General features: G+C 39.7%; 1 protein-coding gene across 3 annotated transcripts in view; it reads right to left on the minus strand.

Annotated features, from left to right (window-relative positions):
- The window catches only part of LOC126475157 (uncharacterized protein SYNPCC7002_A1628-like), a 61,119-nt gene extending 46,851 nt beyond the window's left edge, over nucleotides 1–14,268 (minus strand). The window contains exons 1-4 of one of the 3 annotated variants that reach the window (XM_050102779.1): nucleotides 14,041–14,241; nucleotides 11,379–11,457; nucleotides 5,245–5,418; nucleotides 4,947–5,106 (exon numbers count right to left, since the gene is read on the minus strand). In XM_050102779.1, the coding sequence (XP_049958736.1) occupies nucleotides 4,947–5,106; nucleotides 5,245–5,310 (226 nt within the window). In that variant the 5' untranslated portion in view covers nucleotides 5,311–5,418; nucleotides 11,379–11,457; nucleotides 14,041–14,241. Of the gene's footprint in view, nucleotides 1–4,946; nucleotides 5,107–5,244; nucleotides 5,419–11,378; nucleotides 11,458–14,040 lie in introns of all 3 variants that reach the window. The other 2 variants (XM_050102777.1, XM_050102778.1) reach the window with 2 other exon arrangements.
- Between the last annotated feature and the right edge of the window lie 6,145 nt (nucleotides 14,269–20,413).

Here is a 20,413-nt window from a genome sequence, read left to right on the forward strand (position 1 = left end):
TCTGCAATAAATTGCAACAGTTCTTGAGACATAAATATCACAAAAAGTGAAAGAATGCTTGGGTCAGTAACTAATTGACATTTGTGTCCTGAACTCGAGTCATTGAAGTAATGGTTTAACAGCTGGAAATCGGCTTCTTTCCAGTCAAATGTGTCACTTAAGCGCGCTCTTTTCCGAACCATTTCACTGTCACTTCCTGATTCCTTGGATTCAGAGGAACTGGTGATTGTAATTCTTGCTCTCCTCTGATGTTAAGGGCTGAGGACTACAGCTTCGAGATTCTGTTCAAGACTCATCACTGTTAGCAACGTCAGATAATTCACACTCACTGTCACTCTTAGTGAGCATATCCAGGATTTCTTTATCCATGCAACCACGGTGACGTAACATTTCTCACGTAGAAAACAAGAAAACTGACAAAAATACAAGAATCTAGGTCGAATTCTGCAAAGAGGGAACATGGCAACAAACATATACGCACTTTTGAACTATACAGTCAGACCACTGAACAGCTACTGGAAGAGCAGGGCGGATAGACAGCTCTGCATGTATACACGTCTGAAAAGCTCAGGTAGCTGTGACTCAGCACACCTAAACTCGTCCCTAGTGGTGGGAACGCCGGTGGTGCGGTACGCGTAAACACATCCTCAGTGTTGTAGGGAAGACCCAAGGCCGTGCGTATACATGTCGGGCACGCCAGGGGAACAGCGAGGCATGACGAGTTTACACGTCCCCAGCAATCAAAGGGTTAAACGTTAGGCTGTAGGCAACTTAGTTCCTATAACTCTGAACAATAAAGGTGTGATGTCCGCCACATATGTCCCAAAAAGATGCATTAAATTTCAGTTATATGGTATGTTGTTGTTGTGGTCTTCAGTCCAGAGACTGGTTTGATGCAGCTCTCCATGCTACTCCATCCTGTGCAAGGTTCTTCATCTCCCAGTACCTACTGCAACCAACATCCTTCTGAATCTGTTTAGTGTATTCATCTCTTGGTCTCCCTCTACAATTTTAACCCTCCAAACTGCCTTCCAATACTAAATTGGTGATCCCTTGATGCCTCAGAATATTCCCTCCCAACCGATCCCTTCTTCTAGTCAAGTTGTGCCACAAATTTCTCTTCTCTCCAATTCTATTCAATACCTCCTCATTAGTTATGTGATCTACCCATCTACTCTTCAGCATTCTTCTGTAACACCACATTTCGAAAGCTTCTATTCTCTTCTTATCTAAACTATTTATCGTCCTTGTTTCACTTCCATACATGGCTACACCACACACAAATACTTTCAGAAACGACTTCCTGACATTTAAATCTATATTCGATGTTAACAAATTTCTCTTCTTCAGAAATGCTTTCCTTGCCATTGCCAGTCTACATTTTATATCCTCTCTACTTCAACCATCATCAGTTATTTTACTCCCCAAATAGCAAAACTCCTTTACTACTCTAAGTGTCTCATTTCCTAATCTAATTCCTGCAGCATCACCCGATTTAATTCGACTACATTCCATTATTCTCGCTTTGCTTTTTTTAGATGTTCATCTTATATCCTCCTTTCAAGACACTGTCCATTCCATTCAGCTGCACTTTCAGGTCCTTTGCTGTCTCTGACAGAATTACAATGTCATCGGCGAACCTTGTTCATGGATTTTAATTCCAATTCCAAATTTTTCTTTTGTTTCCTTTACTGCTTGCTCAATATACAGATTGAATAACATCGGGGATAGGCTACAACCCTGTCTCACTCCCTTTCCAACCACTGCTTCCCTTTCATGTCCATCGACTCTTATAACTGCTATATGGTTCCTGTACAAATTGTAAATAGCCTTTCGCTCCCTGTATTTTACCCCTGCCACCTTCAGAATTTGAAAGAGTATTCCAGTCAACATTGTCAAAAGCTTTCTCCAAGTCTACAAATGCTAGAAACGTAGGTTTGCCTTTCCTTAATCTATTTTCTAAGATAAGTTGTAGGGTCAGTATTGCCTCACGTGTTCCAACATTTCTATGGAATCCAAACTGATCTTCCCTGAGGTCGGCTTCTACCAGTTTTTCCATTCGTCTGTAAAGAATCTGTGTTAGTATTTTGCAGCCGTGGCTTATTAAACTGATAGTTCGGTAATTTTCACGTCTGTCAACACCTGTTTTCTTTGGGATTGGAATTATTATATTCTTCTTGAAGTCTGAGGGTATTTTGCCTGTCTCATACATCTTGCTCTAGATGGTAGAGCTTTGTCAGGACTGGCTCTCCCAAGGCTGTCAGTAGTTCTAATGGAATGTTGTCTACTCTCGGGGCCTTGTTTTGACTTAGGTCTTTCAGTGCTCTGTAAAACTCTTCACGCAGAATCATATCTCCTATTTCATCTTCATTTACATTCTCTTCCATTTCTATAATATTGTCCTCAAGAACATCGCCTTTGTATAGACCCTCTATATACTCCTTCCACCTTTCTGCTTTCCCTTCTTTGCTTAGAACCGGGTTTCCATCTGAGCTCCTGATATTCATGCATGTGGTTCTCTTTTCTCCAAAGGTCTCTTTGATTTTCCTGTAGGCAGTATCTATCTTACCCCTAGTGAGACAAGCCTCTACATCCTTACATTTGTCCTCTAGCCATCCCTGCTTAGCCATTTTACACTTCCTGTCGATCTCATTTTTGAGACGTTTGTATTCCTTTTTGCCTGCTTCATTTACTGCATTTTTATACTTTCTCCTTTCATCAATTATATTCAATATCTCTTCTGTTACCCAAGGATTTCTACTAGCCCTCGCCTTTTTACCTACTTGATCCTCTGCTGCCTTCACTACTTCATCCCTCAAAGCTACCCATTCTTCTTCTTCTGTATTTCTTTCCCCCATTCTTGTCAATCGTTCCCTAATGCTCTCCCTGAAGCTCTCTACAACCTCTGGTTCTTTCAGTTTATCCAGGTCCCATCTCCTTAAATTCCCACCTTTTTGCAGGTTCTTCAATTTTAATCAACAGTTCATAACCAATAGATTGTGGTCAGAGTCCACATCTGCCCCTGGAAATGTCTTACAATTTAAAACCTGGTTCCTGAATCTCTGTCTTACCATTATATAATCTATCTGATACCTTCTAGTATTTCCAGGGTTCTTCCATGTATACAACCTTCTTTCATGATTCTTGAACCAAGTGTTTGCTATGATTAAGTTATGCTCTGTACAAAATTCTACCAGACAGCTTCCTCTTTCATTTCTTCCCCCCAATCCATATTCACCTACTACGTTTCGTTGTCTCCCTTTTCCTACCATCGAATTCCAGTCACCCATGACTATTAAATTTTCATCTCCCTCCACTATCTGAATAATTTCTTTTATCTCATCATACATTTCATCAATCTCTTCGTCATCTGCAGAGCTAGTTGGCATATAAACTTGTACTACTGTGGTAGGTGTGGGCTTCGTATCTATCTTGACCACAATAATGCGTTCACTATGCTGTTTGTAGTAGCTTACCCGCATTCCTATCTTCCTATTCATTATTAAACCTACTCCTGCATTACCCATATTTGATTTTGTATTTATAACCCTGTATTCACCTGACCAGAAGTCTTGTTCCTCCTGCCACCGAACTTCACTAATTCCCACTATATCTAACTTTAACCTATGCATTTCCCTTTTTAAATTTTCTAACCTACCTGCCCGATTAAGGGATCTGACATTCCACGCTCCGATCCGTAGAATGCCAGTTTTCTTTCTCCTGATAACAACATCCTCCTGAGTAGTGCCCGCCTGGAGATCCGAATGGGGGACTATTTTATCTCCGGAATATTTTACCCAAGAGGACGCCATCATCATTTAACCATACAGTAAAGCTGCATGCTCTCAGGAAAAATTACGGCTGTAGTTTCCCCTTGCTTTCAGCCATTCGCAGTGCCAGCACAGCAAGGCTGTTTTGGTTAGTGTTACAATGCCAGATCAGTCAATCATCGAGACTGTTGCCCCTGCAACTACTGAAAAGGCCGCTGACCCTCTTCAGGAACCACACATTTGTCTGGCCTCTCAACAGATACCCCTCCATTGTGGTTGCACCTCCGGTACGGCTATCTGTATCACTGAGGCAAGCAAGCCTCCCACCAATGGCAAGGTCCATGGTTCTTGGGGGGGGGGGGGGGGTAGTTATATGGTAACTCACACATATTTAGTGGCTGTCTATTCAAATAAATATCTTGGTTTTACAATTATGAACAATTTAAACTGGAACCATCACACAGAAAAAGTTTTGCGGAAGGCACTTCACAGATTGCATTTTACAGGCAGAAAACACACACACACACACACACACACACACACACACACACACACACACATGTTGTCTGTCCTCTGGAGTGTCACTGCACAGTATGAGATCCTTACCAGACAAAACTGACACAGGACATTGTAAAAGTTCAAAGAACAGCAGCTCATTTTGGATTATCAGGAAACAGGCAGGAGAGTGTCAGGAATATGACACACAAGTTAGGGTGGCAACCATTGAAGTGTAGGCATTTTTTATTGTGGGAAGGTTTTTTCATGAAATTTCTAGTATCAACTTAATCCTCCAAATTCCAGAACATCTTGCTGACTCTCACCTACGTAGGCAGAAATGACCATTTTGATAAAATAGAGCTTGTATGGAAATTTTGGGTGTTTATTTTTTCCCACTGTGTTATTCGAGAGTGGAATAGTACAGAAAGAGTCTGAAAGTGATTCTATAAACCCTTTACCAACACTAAATTGTGAATTGTAGGGTAATCATGTCAATGAAACAAAAAGTCTAATGGATGATTAGAGTCCAGTTTACAAGGGATAAGTGATCATGTTGAAAATATTTGGCATATCTGTCACATATTTACTGTAATGTATTAATCAATGTAAATTTCTTGTTCTATTATTATAGAGTGTAACTTGTTTTCTGAAACTTTCCATGCATTTAAAATGCCATACCGGTTTCATATTTCACTCGGCTTGCCAGCCCTGGACTCCAAGTGAAACCAGTGACTCTTTGTTCTTCTTCAGTAGTTCTTCCATTAAAGAATTTGTCCACATAATCTGCTGTGTGAACACAACATGCTATATTGCTTGATACTTGCTTCGGATTTATTACCTGTAACCAAATCAAAATGTATAATGCTTGATTGTAAATGATTACAATCTTATTTTGGAATAAACATTTTCTACAATTCTCTTTCTCAACTATGGTATGTATGACTGTCTATCTGATTGTAGGTAACAGTATACTTGCCTGCTTCTTCAAAGAAATTATACCATCATTCAAGAGTATTTCAAAAACTTTATGAAACTTTGGCATAGGAAATCTGTGACCTTTTGGTAAATCACACACATATCCATGGTGATGCACAACTGGAAGTCCCACAACTTCTTTAGGGATTTCTGCTAATTCTGCAACATGTGTTGTCTGCAAGAAACAAATCTGAAGTTACTGTCATGTCACAGACAATTGCATTAAAGGCAAAAAGCAAAACAAATAACTGCATTCGAGGCAAGTAGCAAAATGAATAATTGCATTCAAGGCAATATGCAAAACAAATGTGCAAAACTGCAAATAAAATAAAATGTTTGTTTCAATTCCCAACAAATGTGAATGAAATTGCAAAAATTACAAACAGGCATACACTGAAAAAAGTATGGAAGGAAGAGACAGCATTTCAGTGAAGGTAATTAAACAGTGTTCTCAGTACAAACCAAACAATGGAAGGAGGTAATTTATTCAATACCTGACAAAGAATAAAGCAATTTTCTCACACAGAGATGGTAACAAGTTAAGTCTAACATATTTCGTCAAATATATTAGAAATTGTCCTAAAAGGCAAAATAATACTGTTCACACATGATCATAATATCTTACATGATGCAGCAAATGGTTTCAGACAGCAGTTTAAAACATTTTAATGCAGTAAATGAGGAAAGAAAGTTTGTGGGCTGTCCCTGAGTGTGCACTGACTGTGCAAGTAATGCCACCCTGTTGCAAAACCTCCATTCCTATGATTTAAGAAGAAAAACAGCTCGTAATGATCACCATTTGTGAAATACAGAATATGTACAGTAAGTAGGAATAAAACACAAAGCTAACAATAAAATTAAAAACGTCTGCTCTGTTTTTCAGCAGGTGGTAGAAGTAGTAATAGTTCTATATTCTGTAGATCTCTATTACAAGAATACCAAATGCGTCTTGATATTCCAATTTAAAAACAACAAAAACAAAGTAATTCACATATATAGACTTAGAGGTCTAGAATGACAAGGATGGGACAGGTAGTCATCATCAGCCATGGCCTTATATTAGGAATGATCCCATCACTTGCCTGAAATAATTTATAGGAACCACAGAAAACCTAAATCAGGATGGTTGGATGAAGGCTGGAGCCGCCCTCCTCCCAAATATATGGCCACTCTGTTTAAAATAGTGCTACCTCATTCAGTTTACAGGTCTTTTCATCCTAAGTGATCACATTTTTCAAGTTTCCCACTCTTCCACTTCCTAGTTTGTTCAAATTTATCGTGGGTACAGATATACCATAGAAATGAACTCGTGCAAAATTTGATCTCATAATACCCAATAAATTGGAAACTCTGGCCCTATGTTTAAGAAGTTCTCCAACAAGAGTGCGGTGAAAGCGAGCAAACCCCAATGTTTGAACCTTTTTTAATACAAGGGAACGGCAACTAGGAACTTCTTGTTTTCAGATCCTATACAACTTTTGGTCCTCAATCAGAAAAACACAGTGTGGCAATGTGTAAAACACTTTCTGAGCCACTATAATGCATCAAAATACCTAAAAAAAAAAAACACCTTCAGAGAAAAACATTAAAATTTTTTCGGCCTTCCTTGGGAGTCAGATATCTCTGGAAGCAAAAAGGCAAAAGAACTAGAACTTGCCATCTATATTAACAGTACCTGGGGGCAGGACTATCAGTATATCGTTACACCTAAACACTTACTGTGGATCATACATGGTGCAAAATATAAAACTTCAGAAAGTGAGCCAAGTTCAGGTGCAAATATTGCAAAGGGGTCACTTCAGAAGTTCTTCTTTCCAGCACCACTGGAAAGAGCACACTTTTCTTCACTAGAAACATCTTGTTGTATCTTAGAGTCAATTCCAAAAAGGGACGAAAAGTAAGACTGAACTTCAACAAAAATCGTGTGCAATATGCTACCATCACAAGATGGTACAGCTTGCTAAATGCACAGTGTCACAGTAAGCAACAGTGGTGATTGGCAAACTGATTCCAAGAAACAGAAGATGAAAAAAAGCTACACGTAGAACGATTTGCACGTGGTCATACTTTAGCTGGAACTCATGAAATCACTATTTTTTCCCCCAAACAGATTTGAAGAACAATTAAATTAGCTGGGTTTCAAGCAATACAACTACTTATGTGGCCTCGATTTATCAATCAACTGACACCAACGTGGCTTTCACATCAGTTTTAAGCTTTATTCTTGGCCAACACATCGCCTCCATCTACGACAATTGCTGGTGGATCAGTAACGTGTGAATTTGATATTGAAGAACATAAATTGGTCAAATTCCTGCACCCTTTTGGTCCAGCTCATTCATTCTATTGGCCTGAAATGATAAGATAAATGTCAGATCCCTGAACAGCACATCATCATGACTATTTCAGCATCTTATGCAACTAGAACAGGATATCAATATAATTATCCACAAGCTATACTGAACAGTAATGCAGAAAAATTTAATTCCATGGAATAGTAATTTTACACAACACAGGCTTGGAAACGAACATGAATGTCGGCTTGGAACCATGGCAAGAAACTCAACTGGGACTTTGGGAACCAAGACAAGAAACCTAACTGAGGTTTTAACAATATTATGAGAAGGAAAGTTACCACTCACCATATAGCGGAGATGCTGGGGCGCAGACAGGCACAACAAATACTGAGTAACTGAGGTTTTCGAACCTTGATGCAGAAACCAGAAAACTAAGACAACAATATATAACAGGATGCACAATGTTTGATAACAATATAATGCCTATCTTGACTTCGCAACCATACATGGTCAGTACCAGGATAGGGACAGAAACTGACTCAACAAACAGTTTTAAAACGGCTGAGTGATCAAATTTCCATCATTTTCAAGGTTAGTTCCCCAACAGATTTGAAGAACAATTAAATTAGCTGGATTTCAAGCGATACAACTTCTTATGTGGCCTCGATTTATCAATCAACTGACACCAATGTGGCTTTCACATCAATTTTAAGCCTCATTCTTGGCCAACACATTGCCTGCATCTATGACAATTGCTAGTGGTTTGATATTGAAGAACATAAAATTGGTCAAATTCCTGCACCCTTTTGGTCCAGCTCATTCATTCTATTGGCGTGAAATGAGAAAATAAATGTTGGATCCCTGAACAGCACATCGTCATGACTATTGCAGCATCTTATGCAACTAGAACTAGAATCTATCGGTTATGATTCTAGCATACCTTGAAGTTATGGGTTCAGCAACCTGTACTGTGTTGCAATTGCAACATTTTACACATGACTTTTGTCAACCTCATATTTGGTCCCTTTGCCGAACCGACTCTTGGATCCAACAGGGTGTTGCTAGTGCAGAAAATTAAGCTCTTTGCAATGGTTTCAGAAAGAACAATTTGTGAAATGACCTTTTAGCAATATTTACACGTGAACTTGGCTACTTTATTGTAATTTTCAATTCAATGCCATGTTTGTAATTGAGTACAGTCGAAAATAATTGGCTAAAAAGAAAGATATGCTAATAGAATCATGTTTCAGACACTGTCAGTAAATGTCAACTGAAGCATCCGATGCCACCAGTCTGCTTTGACCCGTGACATAAGGCTGTTGTGGTGTGAGACGTCATGACGGAGTGGAGTTTGGTTTGTGAGTGTCGCATGTTTGTAGGTGGTGTCGTGTTGCGGTTCGTGGTGCCCTCTAGTGGTGTGTTTAGAGGTTTCGTGTTGTGTGGTGTATTGGGTTCAGTTTGGTGTTACTGATTCTTGTGGCTGGTTCTCGTTTTGGCTGTGTTTGGAGTGGAATTGGTTTCAGTGAGTTAACGATTTAGTGTTTTTGGGTGAAGTTATTGTAGTGCTGTTTGCTGTAGGTCGTTTGTTAATTTGAGTAAATTAATTTGTTGTTGCTCTTGTTTCACATGGATATGACCGGTAAAATAGTGTGCGACTCCATGCTATGATGGGCGCGACTCAGTTGGAGCTGATCAAATTTCTACAGCTGTTTTAGTTGACTGCGGAGGTGGTTACGTGCGCTGTCCGTCGGAATGAAATGACATTGGTAAAAATTCCGGCACCTCGGACCAGGGACGGTTATATGTGGCGGTGCCATAGGAATAACCTATGGTGCTCCATACGTTGCGGTTCCTGGTTCGAGAAGTCTAGGTCGGGCATGTGCGAGGTTGTGTTGTTGACGTATTACTTTTGTTACAGATCCTCTCAAAATTTTTGCGCGCATGAGACTGGTGCGAGTGAGAGGAGTGTGCTTGACTGGTTTTCGTTTTGCCTTGAAGTATGTTCAGAGTTTATTAAGTACACGTGTAAGTTGGATGGGCCTGGGATTGGGGTTGGATGTGGACGTGTTGCAGTTTGGGAAAAGGAAGTATGGGAGGGGTAAGTCTGGGGTTGGTCTCTGGGTGTCAGGGGCTGTAGTACCGGCGGGGGGTTCGGAATGCGTTTTTAGGGCTGTGGAGGTGTGGTCTAAGGCGTAATTAGTGGGGTTATTTGAGGAGTTTATACAACCGGGTTCCACTGTAGTTTCCGATGCTTTTTCTTCTTATAGGGGGTTGGGCGTTAGTTGTTAACCATAGTTTAGAGTTTAAAAATTATGAGACGGGGGCTTGTACGAATACTATAGAGGGGACGTGGGGGTCCGTTAAGTCAGGAGAGGGAAGAGGCGCTCTTCTAACCTTCAGTCTCATTTAGATGAGTACTGGTGGCAGAAGAGCGTCCCTGAGGGCTATTGTTTTTTCAAGGGGTATTAGTAAGATGTACAAGACTGAAGGTGGTTAGTTAGGGTGGTTTGGGTGGGTGGGTGGCTCGGGGGGGGGGGGGGGGGGGGGGAGGTAGGTTTAGTTGTTGGTACTGTATATGAGGGGGGAGTATGTTTGTGATTTAGTTGTGGAGGATCTATTTTGTTGCAGTTTTTGTTGAGTTGTAGTGTGTGATTGAGATTTTTTTACATTGCGTTTGGTTTTTGTTTATGGGTATTTTATTTTGGGGTGAGGGGGAAGGTTGGGTCTTTCTTTTGGTTGTGTATTTTTTCGTTGGTTTGTGGTTGTGTGTATGTATGGGGGTATGTGTGTGTTTGGGGCTGGATGTGTGCCTGTGTGTGATTGTGGTGGCCGACCTAGGTTGCGGTGCCAGAACTTTGGTGTGGAAAGTTTTTATTTTTCTTGTTCTTAGTGTATTTGTTGTGTGTTGGGGTCAACGGAACTGTTCCACTACAATGTGTGGATGTGGCTGTTCTAGTATCGGGAGTTGCTGTTGAGCTATATAGGTCAAGGAAAGTGTCCGATTCCAGAGGATATTGTGTTTAGTGGAATTTGGGGAGTTTTGTGTTATCGGTTTTTTTTGACGTTTTGTGTGGTTTGATATGGTGGTGTGAGTCTAAACTTGTTTATATTTACTTTGTCCCCACCCACAAACCCCCAATTTCCCATCATTGTCTCGTTAGTGCCATTAGGTTTTTTGTGGAACGAGTGTGTGTTGGTTTTTCAATTTATTTTGTGTTTGTTGTCACGTTTATGTAATGACGTCAGGGGCGTCATATTGGAATCGTGGTGTATGGTCGTTTCCGCCATATTTGTGACATTATGGGTCAAAGCAGATGGGTGGAATCGGACACTTCTGTATTTCCATAATTCATTAGCATTTTTTCCTTCCTGAGATATCTGACTGCAAAGAGGGTAAAACAATCAGTCCATTTTTCTCTGCTGGGCTCACAAAATGCTTTACATCCTGTCACACAGTATTTTTCTGATTCATAGCCAAAGGTTATCCAAGGCCTGAAAGTAACAGTTTCCTACTTGCTTTTGTCTTGTAATAACAGAGCTTCAAACACTGAGCTTTGTTCCTTTTAAGCCCATTTGTCAAAAAGCCATCCAAACAGAAGGCCAGTGTTTCTTATATACTTAAGCTCACGATTTTAAATTTTGCAGATTCATTTCTAGGATAGGTCCACAACCACAGCAAATTTTAGGAAAATTGAAGCTCAAGGATTGGGAGGCCTATGATCACTTGAGATGGAATTATCCTTACCCCAAGTGTACAAAACTATTTCACATATTGTTATTTAATAATGATAAAATGCCAGTAGGCCTATTACACTTTACATTCATTTCTCAAACTTACTTTCTCTGTGTGTATTTGACTGACATGTCTGTTTCACAGCTTGCAGCAAAAAATGGGTGAACTGGAGAAAAGTATTACCCTGAAAATTGAAAATCCTAATAAATACTTCGCTGTCAATAATCCATCTACAAATGGAAACAAAATTAATGCAAATAAATGCTGATAGAATGGCTGAAACACACAATCTCAGACTTTTGCTAGGGAATTCACATCTTCAGAATAGCATTGTATGTGGGAGTGGTGGCTGAAACATGTTATACAGAAAAAAATAGAAAAAACTTTTTCAAAAATAAGTCCAAATATATTCAAAATAGGTAAGGTGTTTATTACAACAGACAGACACATTCTTAAAAATGTGCCATGAACTCATATATTTACAATTAGCTTACAGTATACTCATGTGGCAATGTAGATAAAGATCTATTCTTTCCAACACTCTTCTTTCCTTACATGCACATCACAATATCTTTTGGATACAGTCACCAATCTGTCATAAAATGTAAGAAATAAGGGTGACATTAACGGGTGAATTTTCGATCTCCAGAAAAGTGTGTATTGATCTGAAACTTACTTGTATATTAAAACTGTGTGTCAGATCAGGACTCAAACCCTGGACCTTTGCCTTTTGCAGATAAATGCTCTACCGACTAGGCTGATCTACCTTCAGATTTGGAAGGTAAGAGATACGGTACTGGCAGAAATAAAGCTGTGAGGGTAGTCATGAGTCATGCTTGGGTAGCTCAGTTGGTAGAGCAGTTGCTCGCCAAACAGCTAGGTCTCAGATTCGAGTCCTGATCTGGCACACAGTTTTAATCTTCCAGAAAGTTTCAGTGTTAATAAACTGATGGACTGTATACAAGGTGAACATTAATAAAACCAACAAACTGCAGGGATGGATTCCTGACTGGAAATGGAAGCTCCTATGAATATGTGCCATCATTGCCACAGTAGAAGCCACTGACAAATTAAAGTTCCTCTGACATTGTGCCCTGTGTTTCTTGTGTGTTGCAGGCTGTGTGATTGACAGCATACTGTAAGCAGTAGAATGGTCCACTATTTATGTTGGAACAAGCTGAGATGGTGTTTGTGTACAGCCAAGCAGATGGAATGGTCGTCTTGATGTACTTTCATTAGGTTTATACAACTGTACGTATGGTATTGTTCAGATGAATCTGTAGTTCATGTACTTATCCCATATAATTGTAGAATGGTTTAGGGACAAATAAACCTGTGTCACTTGATTAGGCACTGAAAATGGCATAATGTAATTTGCCATAAGCATACTCAATTCCAGAAAATATTACTGATTTATGACAGTCCAGTCTCTTGCGATACAGTTTAGTTCAAATTAAACTGGGGAATATCTTCCTGATAATGGACAATTCCGTTAATTATTCTGGATGTATATAAAAGACGTTGATGTAGACACTGAACTGTGGATTGGAGGTCGAGATTGGTTACTGGAAAAATATTTAGTTGATAGTGTTAACGTTTTTAAACTGCCTTGCAGCAAATCACAAATAATATTAATTAATAGTTTATTTGTGACAACTGGATTAATATTTTCTTCGCTTTATAAGTCACAGCTGCAAAATACTTACACGAATTCTTTACAGACGAATGGAAAAACTAGTAGAAGCCTACCTCGCGGAAGATCAGTTTGGATTCCGTAGAAATACTGGAACACGTGAGGCAATACTAACCTTACTACTTATCTTAGAAGAAAGATTAAGAAAAGGCAAACCTACATTTCTAGCATTTGTAGACTTAGAGAAAGCTTTTGACAATGTTAACTGGAATACTCTCTTTCAAATTCTGAATTTATTAACATCGAGTATAGATTTAAGTGTCAGGAAGTCATTTCTGAAAGTATTTGTATTGGAGTGTAGCCATGTATGGAAATGAAACATGGACAATAAATAGTTTGGACAAGAAGAGAATAGAAGCTTTCGAAATGCGGTGCTACAGAAGAATGCTGAAGATTAGATGGGTAGATCACATAACTAATGAGGAAGTATTGAATAGGATTGGGGAGAAGAGAAGTTTGTGGCACAACTTGACCAGAAGAAGGGATCGGTTGGTAGGACATGTTCTGAGGCATCAAGGGATCACCAATTTAGTATTGGAGGGCAGCGTGGAGGTTAAAAATCGTAGAGGGAGACCAAGAGATGAATACACTAAGCAGATTCAGAAGGATGTAGGTTGCAGTAGGTACTGGGAGATGAAAAAGCTTGCACAGGATAGAGTAGCATGGAGAGCTGCATCAAACCAGTCTCAGGACTGAAGACCACAACAACAACAACATATACTGCAAATTATCTGCAGTAATCAATGCTGAGCTTTAAGCAATACTTATTTTTGAGGATAATTGCTTTAGCCACACAAATCTCATGAAATAAATTTCAGCATCTGCTTAACTTTCTTTACCAAGTCTACGGAAATAGTTGACGTTGACTTCTCAGAAAGCTTTCTTTTGCATTTTAGACATGAAAACAGTTGTCCAGATATAGTGATAATTACTCAATAAGTCACGGTAGTGTTCACGATAGTGGCACCAAAGTGCTAATTAATAACTGTAGTTACATAATCTACGCGAAACTAAAAAAACAAAGGAACATTGGCAGACGACAGCATTGTTGTTTTACATTGCGCTGTGAATTACCTGATCTCATCAAAGTTAAATTTCGAATTATGCGCGCAGCAAAATTCAGAACACGTACTAAATGCTTTTTCCTGTACGAAAAGATGCAGGATGGTCCACAAATACAACATTTTAATCTTAGTCGGGCTGAGCTGTTTACACTACCGACAGCAAACATTTTCAAAGTACTTTGATCGCATCCCTAATCAGTGCTCCCAGACCTAAACCACAATCTATGAGTCATACATAACAGTCGCGACACTTCGCCTCGATTTTGTTGCCTACCGCGCCAGCAGCGCCCAAAGCGGCCAGTAACTTAAACTGTGAGTTCGGCGCGATCGTGAAAGCGAATAGTGGTTTTATTTTGATTTCTACGATGGTTTTTACAAGCGGGAGCGTTTGTAGCGCAATAACTTGCAGCAACAGCAGAAAGAAGATACCACAGCTCTCTTTTTTTAGGTTTCCTAAGGATCCTGAGAGGTATTACCACCTTGTTACTAAACTGTATCGTCAGGATTCACTTGCAAACTACATTTGTATTAATGATTAATGTTTCGTTTTAGGGGCATAAAATGGCTAGTTCATAGCAGACGAGAAGACCTTATGAAAAAAGACCCAGTTTACCTCTATAATAATATTAGGTTGTGTTCGCTACATTTCGAACAAAAGCAGACTGTAATAAACTCGTGTGGACTACAGTACCCACACTTTTTTACATCCCAAATAAGCCCCCCCCCCTTGAACCATGGACCTTGCCGTTGGTGGGGAGGCTTGCGTGCCTCAGCGATACAGACAGCCGTACCGTACGTGCAACCACAACGGAGGGGTATCTGTTGAGAGGCCAGACAAACGTGTGGTTCCTGAAGAGGGGCAGCAGCCTTTTCAGTTTGCAAGGGCAACAGTCTGGATGATTGACTGATCTGGCATTGTAACACTAACCAAAACAGCCTTGCTGTGCTGGTACTGCGATCGGCTGAAAGCAAGGGGAAACTATGGCCGTAATTTTTCCCGAGGGCATGCAGCTTTACTGTATGATTAAATGATGATGGCGTCCTCTTGGGTACAATATTCTGGAGGTAAAATAGTCCCCCATTCGGATCTCGAGGCGGGGACTACTCAAGAAGATGTCGTTATCAGGAGAAAGAAAACTGGCGTTCTATGGATCGGAGCGTGGAATGTCAGATCCCTTAAGCGGGCAGGTAGGTTAGAAAATTTAAAAAGGGAAATGGATAGGTTAAAGTTAGATATAGTGGGAATTAGTTAAGTTCGGTGGCAGGAGGAACAAGACTTCTGGTCAGGTGACTACAGCGTTATAAACACAAAATCAAATAGAGGTAATGCAGGAGTAGGTTTAATAATGAATAGGAAGATAGGAATGCGGGTAAGCTACTACAAACAGCATAGTGAACGCATTATTGTGGCCAAGATAAATACGAAGCCCACACCTACTACAGTAGTACAAGTTTATATGCCAACTAGCTCTGCAGATGACGAAGAAATTGAAGAAATGTATGATGAAATAAAAGAAATTATTCAGATAATGAAGGGTGATGAAAATTTAATAGTCATGGGTGACTGGAATTCGGTAGTAGGAAAAGGGCGAGAAAGAAACGTAGTAGGTGAATATGGATTGGGGCCAAGAAATGAAAGAGGAAGCCGCCTGGTAGAATTTTGTACAGAGCACAACTTAATCATAGCTAACACTTGGTTTAAGAATCATGAAAGAAGGTTGTATACATGGAAGAACCCTGGAGATACTAAAAGGTATCAGATAGATTATATAATGGTAAGACAGAGATTTAGGAACCAGGTTTTAAATTGTAAGACATTTCCAGGGGCAGATGTGGACTCTGACCTCAGTCTATTGGTTATGACCTGTTGATTAAAACTGAAAAAACTGCAAAAAGGTGGGAATTTAAGGAGATGGGACCTGCATAAACTGAAAGAACCAGAGTTTGTACAGAGTTTCAGGGAGAGCATAAGGGAACAATTGACAGGAATGGGGGAAAGAAATACAGTAGAAGAAGAATGGGTAGCTTTGAGGGATGAAGTAGTGAAGGCAGCAGAGGATCAAGTAGGTAAAAAGGCGAGGGCTAGTAGAAATCCTTGGGTAACAGAAGAAATATTGAATTTAATTGATGAAAGGAGAAAATATAAAAATGTGGTAAATGAAGCAGGCAAAAAGGAATACAAACGTCTCAAAAATGAGATCGACAGGAAGTGCAAAATGGCTAAGCAGGGCTAGAGGACAAATGTAAGGATGTAGAGACTTATCTCACTAGGGGTAAGATAGATACTGCCAACAGGAAAATTAAAGAGACCTTTGGAGATAAGAGAACCACTTGTATGAACATCAAGAGCTCAGATGGAAACCCAGTTCTAAGCACAGAAGGGAAAGCAGAAAGGTGGAAGGAGTATATAGAGGGTCTATACAAGGGCGATGTACTTGAGGACAATATTATGGAAATGGAAGAGGATGTAGATGAAGATGAAATGGGAGATACGATACTGCGTGAAGAGTTTGACAGAGCACTGAAAGACCTGAGTCGAAACAAGGCCCCTGGAATAGACAACATTCCATTGGAACTACTGACGGCCTTGGGAGAGCCAGTCCTGACAAAACTCTACCATCTGGTGAGCAAGATGTATGAAACAGGCGAAACACCCTCAGACTCCAAGAAGAATATAATAATTCCAATCCCAAAGAAAGCAGTTGTTGACAGATGTGAAAATTACCGAACAATCAGTTTAATAAGCCACAGATGCAAAATATTAACACGAATTCTTTACAGACGAATGGAAAAACTAGTAGAAGCCAACCTCGGGGAAGATCAGTTTGGATTCCGTAGAAATACTGGAACACGTGAGGCAATACTAACCTTACGACTTATCTTAGAAGAAAGATTAAGAAAAGGCAAACCTACGTTTCTAGCATTTGTAGACTTAGAGAAAGCTTTTGACAACGTTAACTGGAATACTCTCTTTCAAATTCTGAAGGTGACAGGGGTAAAATACAGGGAGCGAAAGGCTATTTACAATTTGAACAGAAACCAGATGGCAGTTATAAGAGTCGAGGGACATGAAAGGGAAGCAGTGGTTGGGAAGGGAGTAAGACAGGGTTGTAGCCTCTCCCCAATGTTATTCAATCTGTATTTTGAGCAAGCAGTAAAGGAAACAAAAGAAAAATTCGGAGTAGGTATTAAAATCCATGGAGAAGAAATAAAAACTTCAAGGTTCGCCGATGACATTGTAATTCTGTCAGAGACAGCAAAGGACTTGGAAGAGCAGTTGAATGGAATGGACAGTGTCTTGAAAGGAGGATATAAGATGAACATCAACAAAAGCAAAACGAGGATAATGGAATGTGGTCGAATTAAGTCGGGTGATGCTGAGGGAATTAGATTAGGAAATGAGACACTTAAAGTAGTAAAGGAGTTTTGCTATTTGGGGAGCAAAATAACTGTTGATGGTCGAAGTAGAGAGGATATAAAATGTAGACTGGCAATGGCAAGGAAAGCGTTTCTTAAGAAGAGAAATTTTTTAACATCGAGTATAGATTTAAGTGTCAGGAAGTCATTTCTGAAAGTATTTGTATGGAGTGTAGCCATGTATGGAAGTGAAACATGGACGATAAGTAGTTTGGAAAAGAAGAGAATAGAAGCTTTTGAAATGTGGTGCTACAGAAGAATGCTGAAGATTAGATGGGTAGATCACATAACTAATGAGGAAGTATGAATAGGTTTGGGGAGAAGAGAAGTTTGTGGCACAACTTGACCAGAAGAAGGGATCGGTTGGAGGGCAGCGTGGAGGGTAAAATCGTAGAGGGAGACCAAGAGATGGATACACTAAGCAGATTCAGAAGGATGTAGGTTGCAGTAGGTACTGGGAGATGAAGAAGCTTGCACAGGATAGAGTAGCATGGAGAGCTGCATCAAACCAGTCTCTGGACTGAAGACCACAACAACAACAACAACAATAAGCCACCTCAACTGACGCTGAAGAGGAAACTGCCACAAAGATTCGACATTCCATCTAAACCTGTAAAACAGTCCTATGACACAGAAGCAGCCAGTTCAGCTCTTCATGTATGAATGCCAGACTTATGTGAATCGTCAACACAGACCTGCTTTGACGATGAAGTGGTTAGATTAAGTGCAGTTATTCGTGTCTTACAAAATCGTAATGTTTGGTATGTGTTTCATTCACTTTCGTTGTAGTCACATAATTTTCCTTGCTTCCTTCGTGTGATGGCATTATTTTGTTAGCACTTTGTTCACTGACAGAGTGTTTGAAAATTATTCGAATATTTGGTTTTGCGTGAAATGTAATGTAATCAGCTCATTATAATGTTTTCAACGTATCTCACCCACTATTTGGCAGTTGCTTGTCCCACTTAGAATAATATAAAGATGGTCATACTTGTGGCAACAGGCGACAATGACAAACGCAATTGGCTTACAGAACGATAAATGAGCTGTCGATCGCTTTTGCATGTAGAGGTACATGTCTGTGTTTCTTACGTGTGTCTGTGTGGTTATATTCTTTTGATATCAACGAGGTAAGCTGCAATTCTATCCAACGTCACAAGTGTTTCTTCACAAATGTGTTGTAGCTTGCCACTCGGTTCATGGTTTTTGCCCATACTTGCGCTTATTTTAGAATCATTTTTAGAAACATACATGTCTTCTGATACTACACAAACCCTTGGAGGCAGGAAAATAACTCAAATATTTCGTAAATTACCTAGGAAATGGATGCAAAACAAACATTATGCTTACGACGCGTCTGATGTTCACGTTACTCGCAGCTTGGAGCGCTAGTGTCGCTCCATCTGTGAAACAGTAACAACTTTTACAGCAATGAGTGTCGCGACTGTTATGTGAGACTGTGCCTAAACTGTGTCTCCACAGGCATAGATAACTTGCATGTGAACCCTCCCTCCCCGCCACCCTGCAGCAATCTACCAGTCAATTGGCCTGTGGAAAAAGTAGGGTGAAACTGTTTCACAAAAACTGCGTTTCCATTAGCAACGAAAGCGCGCACATGCTTCCCTGTATCATCGCCCTCGGAGGCCAGTATAGCCTTCTTTATTCTGAAGCTAACACAAGCAAACGAGAGTTCTCGCTGGTGTAAACGCTTTGCGCTCTTGGGCAAACGATATTCGCTCCTATTCGTTTCGCATTCTCTCGTGTTCCTCTGGTTGTTGGCCTTTTCCCAACCATCAAAGGAAATTCGTCTACTCCCCACTTCAGCACTAGCAGTCTCGTCTACTTTTCTTGTTGTTGAGATGAGCTCTGTGAGCCATGCAGTGGTTGCTTCGAAGAGAATGTAATGTTGATGATAGAAGAATATGGATACCGGGATCCACAGTAAATATGCCAATGGAAAAGATGTGTATGATTGGTAGAAAATTGTTGAAGCAGTCGAAGATCCTACGGGCGACATGAGAAAGACGATTAACTTCATTTTATGCTTGCATCAGGCAGAAAATGAGTGAATAAAAACAAGCTTTATAATTCTTTATATTTAAAAAAAGCACAATAAATTTGCATGGAATTACAACAAGTAAGAATATGTATGTCCTATGTTAATTAAAATTAAAAATTCTGGTATACAAAAGACCTGATCATTCTTGTTGCTTGAGTTCATGGTATCTATAATTGCACAGCTAATGTATTACCATTACGTTACAGATTTTTGGTGATAAATAAAAATGGTTTACATAGGATCATACTATCTGTCCTGTAACAAATGATATAGATTTTATTTAGAAGCTTATGTGAAGGTCGTATCTACACAGGTCAATTCATGCTGGCCCTCACATTATGTCATGTCTTGTCACTTCTTGGCACCATTACGTCAGAGTATATTCACACAGTCCATCACATCACATCGATTCGTTTAGCCTAATATCGAAAAATGAAAATGAGGTTCAGCGTTAACATCTATGAAACAAACAAGTCGGAATATGGCATAGGAATTGAGGAACTAACTATGATACAATTTATTAAAGACCATAGGAAACTCTGTAACGTTTGTTTTTGATCAGTTTTGTCTGGTAAAGCTCTAAGAAGTTAAATATTTCCAAATAACGACAATTATTTGCGAAAATGTATAGAAACACATCAAACGATACTTACAAGGGAATAAAGGGAGCCTGTTTGCCTCATACAGAATATCTTTTTCTTACATAGCCAGTAACATCATAACAACTATATTTATCTTCTTCATTAGAGCTGACTTTTCCACTTAATAAGTTATTTAATGAAAACTGCTTCATCAACATATTTTATTATTTATATACAGAGTGGGTATCAGCTCTGACCTGTTATTGTAAAACCTAAATAATTTTTCGCTCTCAGATATCTGACGTTGCTTGTGGGAGAACATTCCT

This window comes from Schistocerca serialis, chromosome 4, assembly GCF_023864345.2.
Source record: "Schistocerca serialis cubense isolate TAMUIC-IGC-003099 chromosome 4, iqSchSeri2.2, whole genome shotgun sequence".
Taxonomy (NCBI): domain Eukaryota; kingdom Metazoa; phylum Arthropoda; class Insecta; order Orthoptera; family Acrididae; genus Schistocerca; species Schistocerca serialis.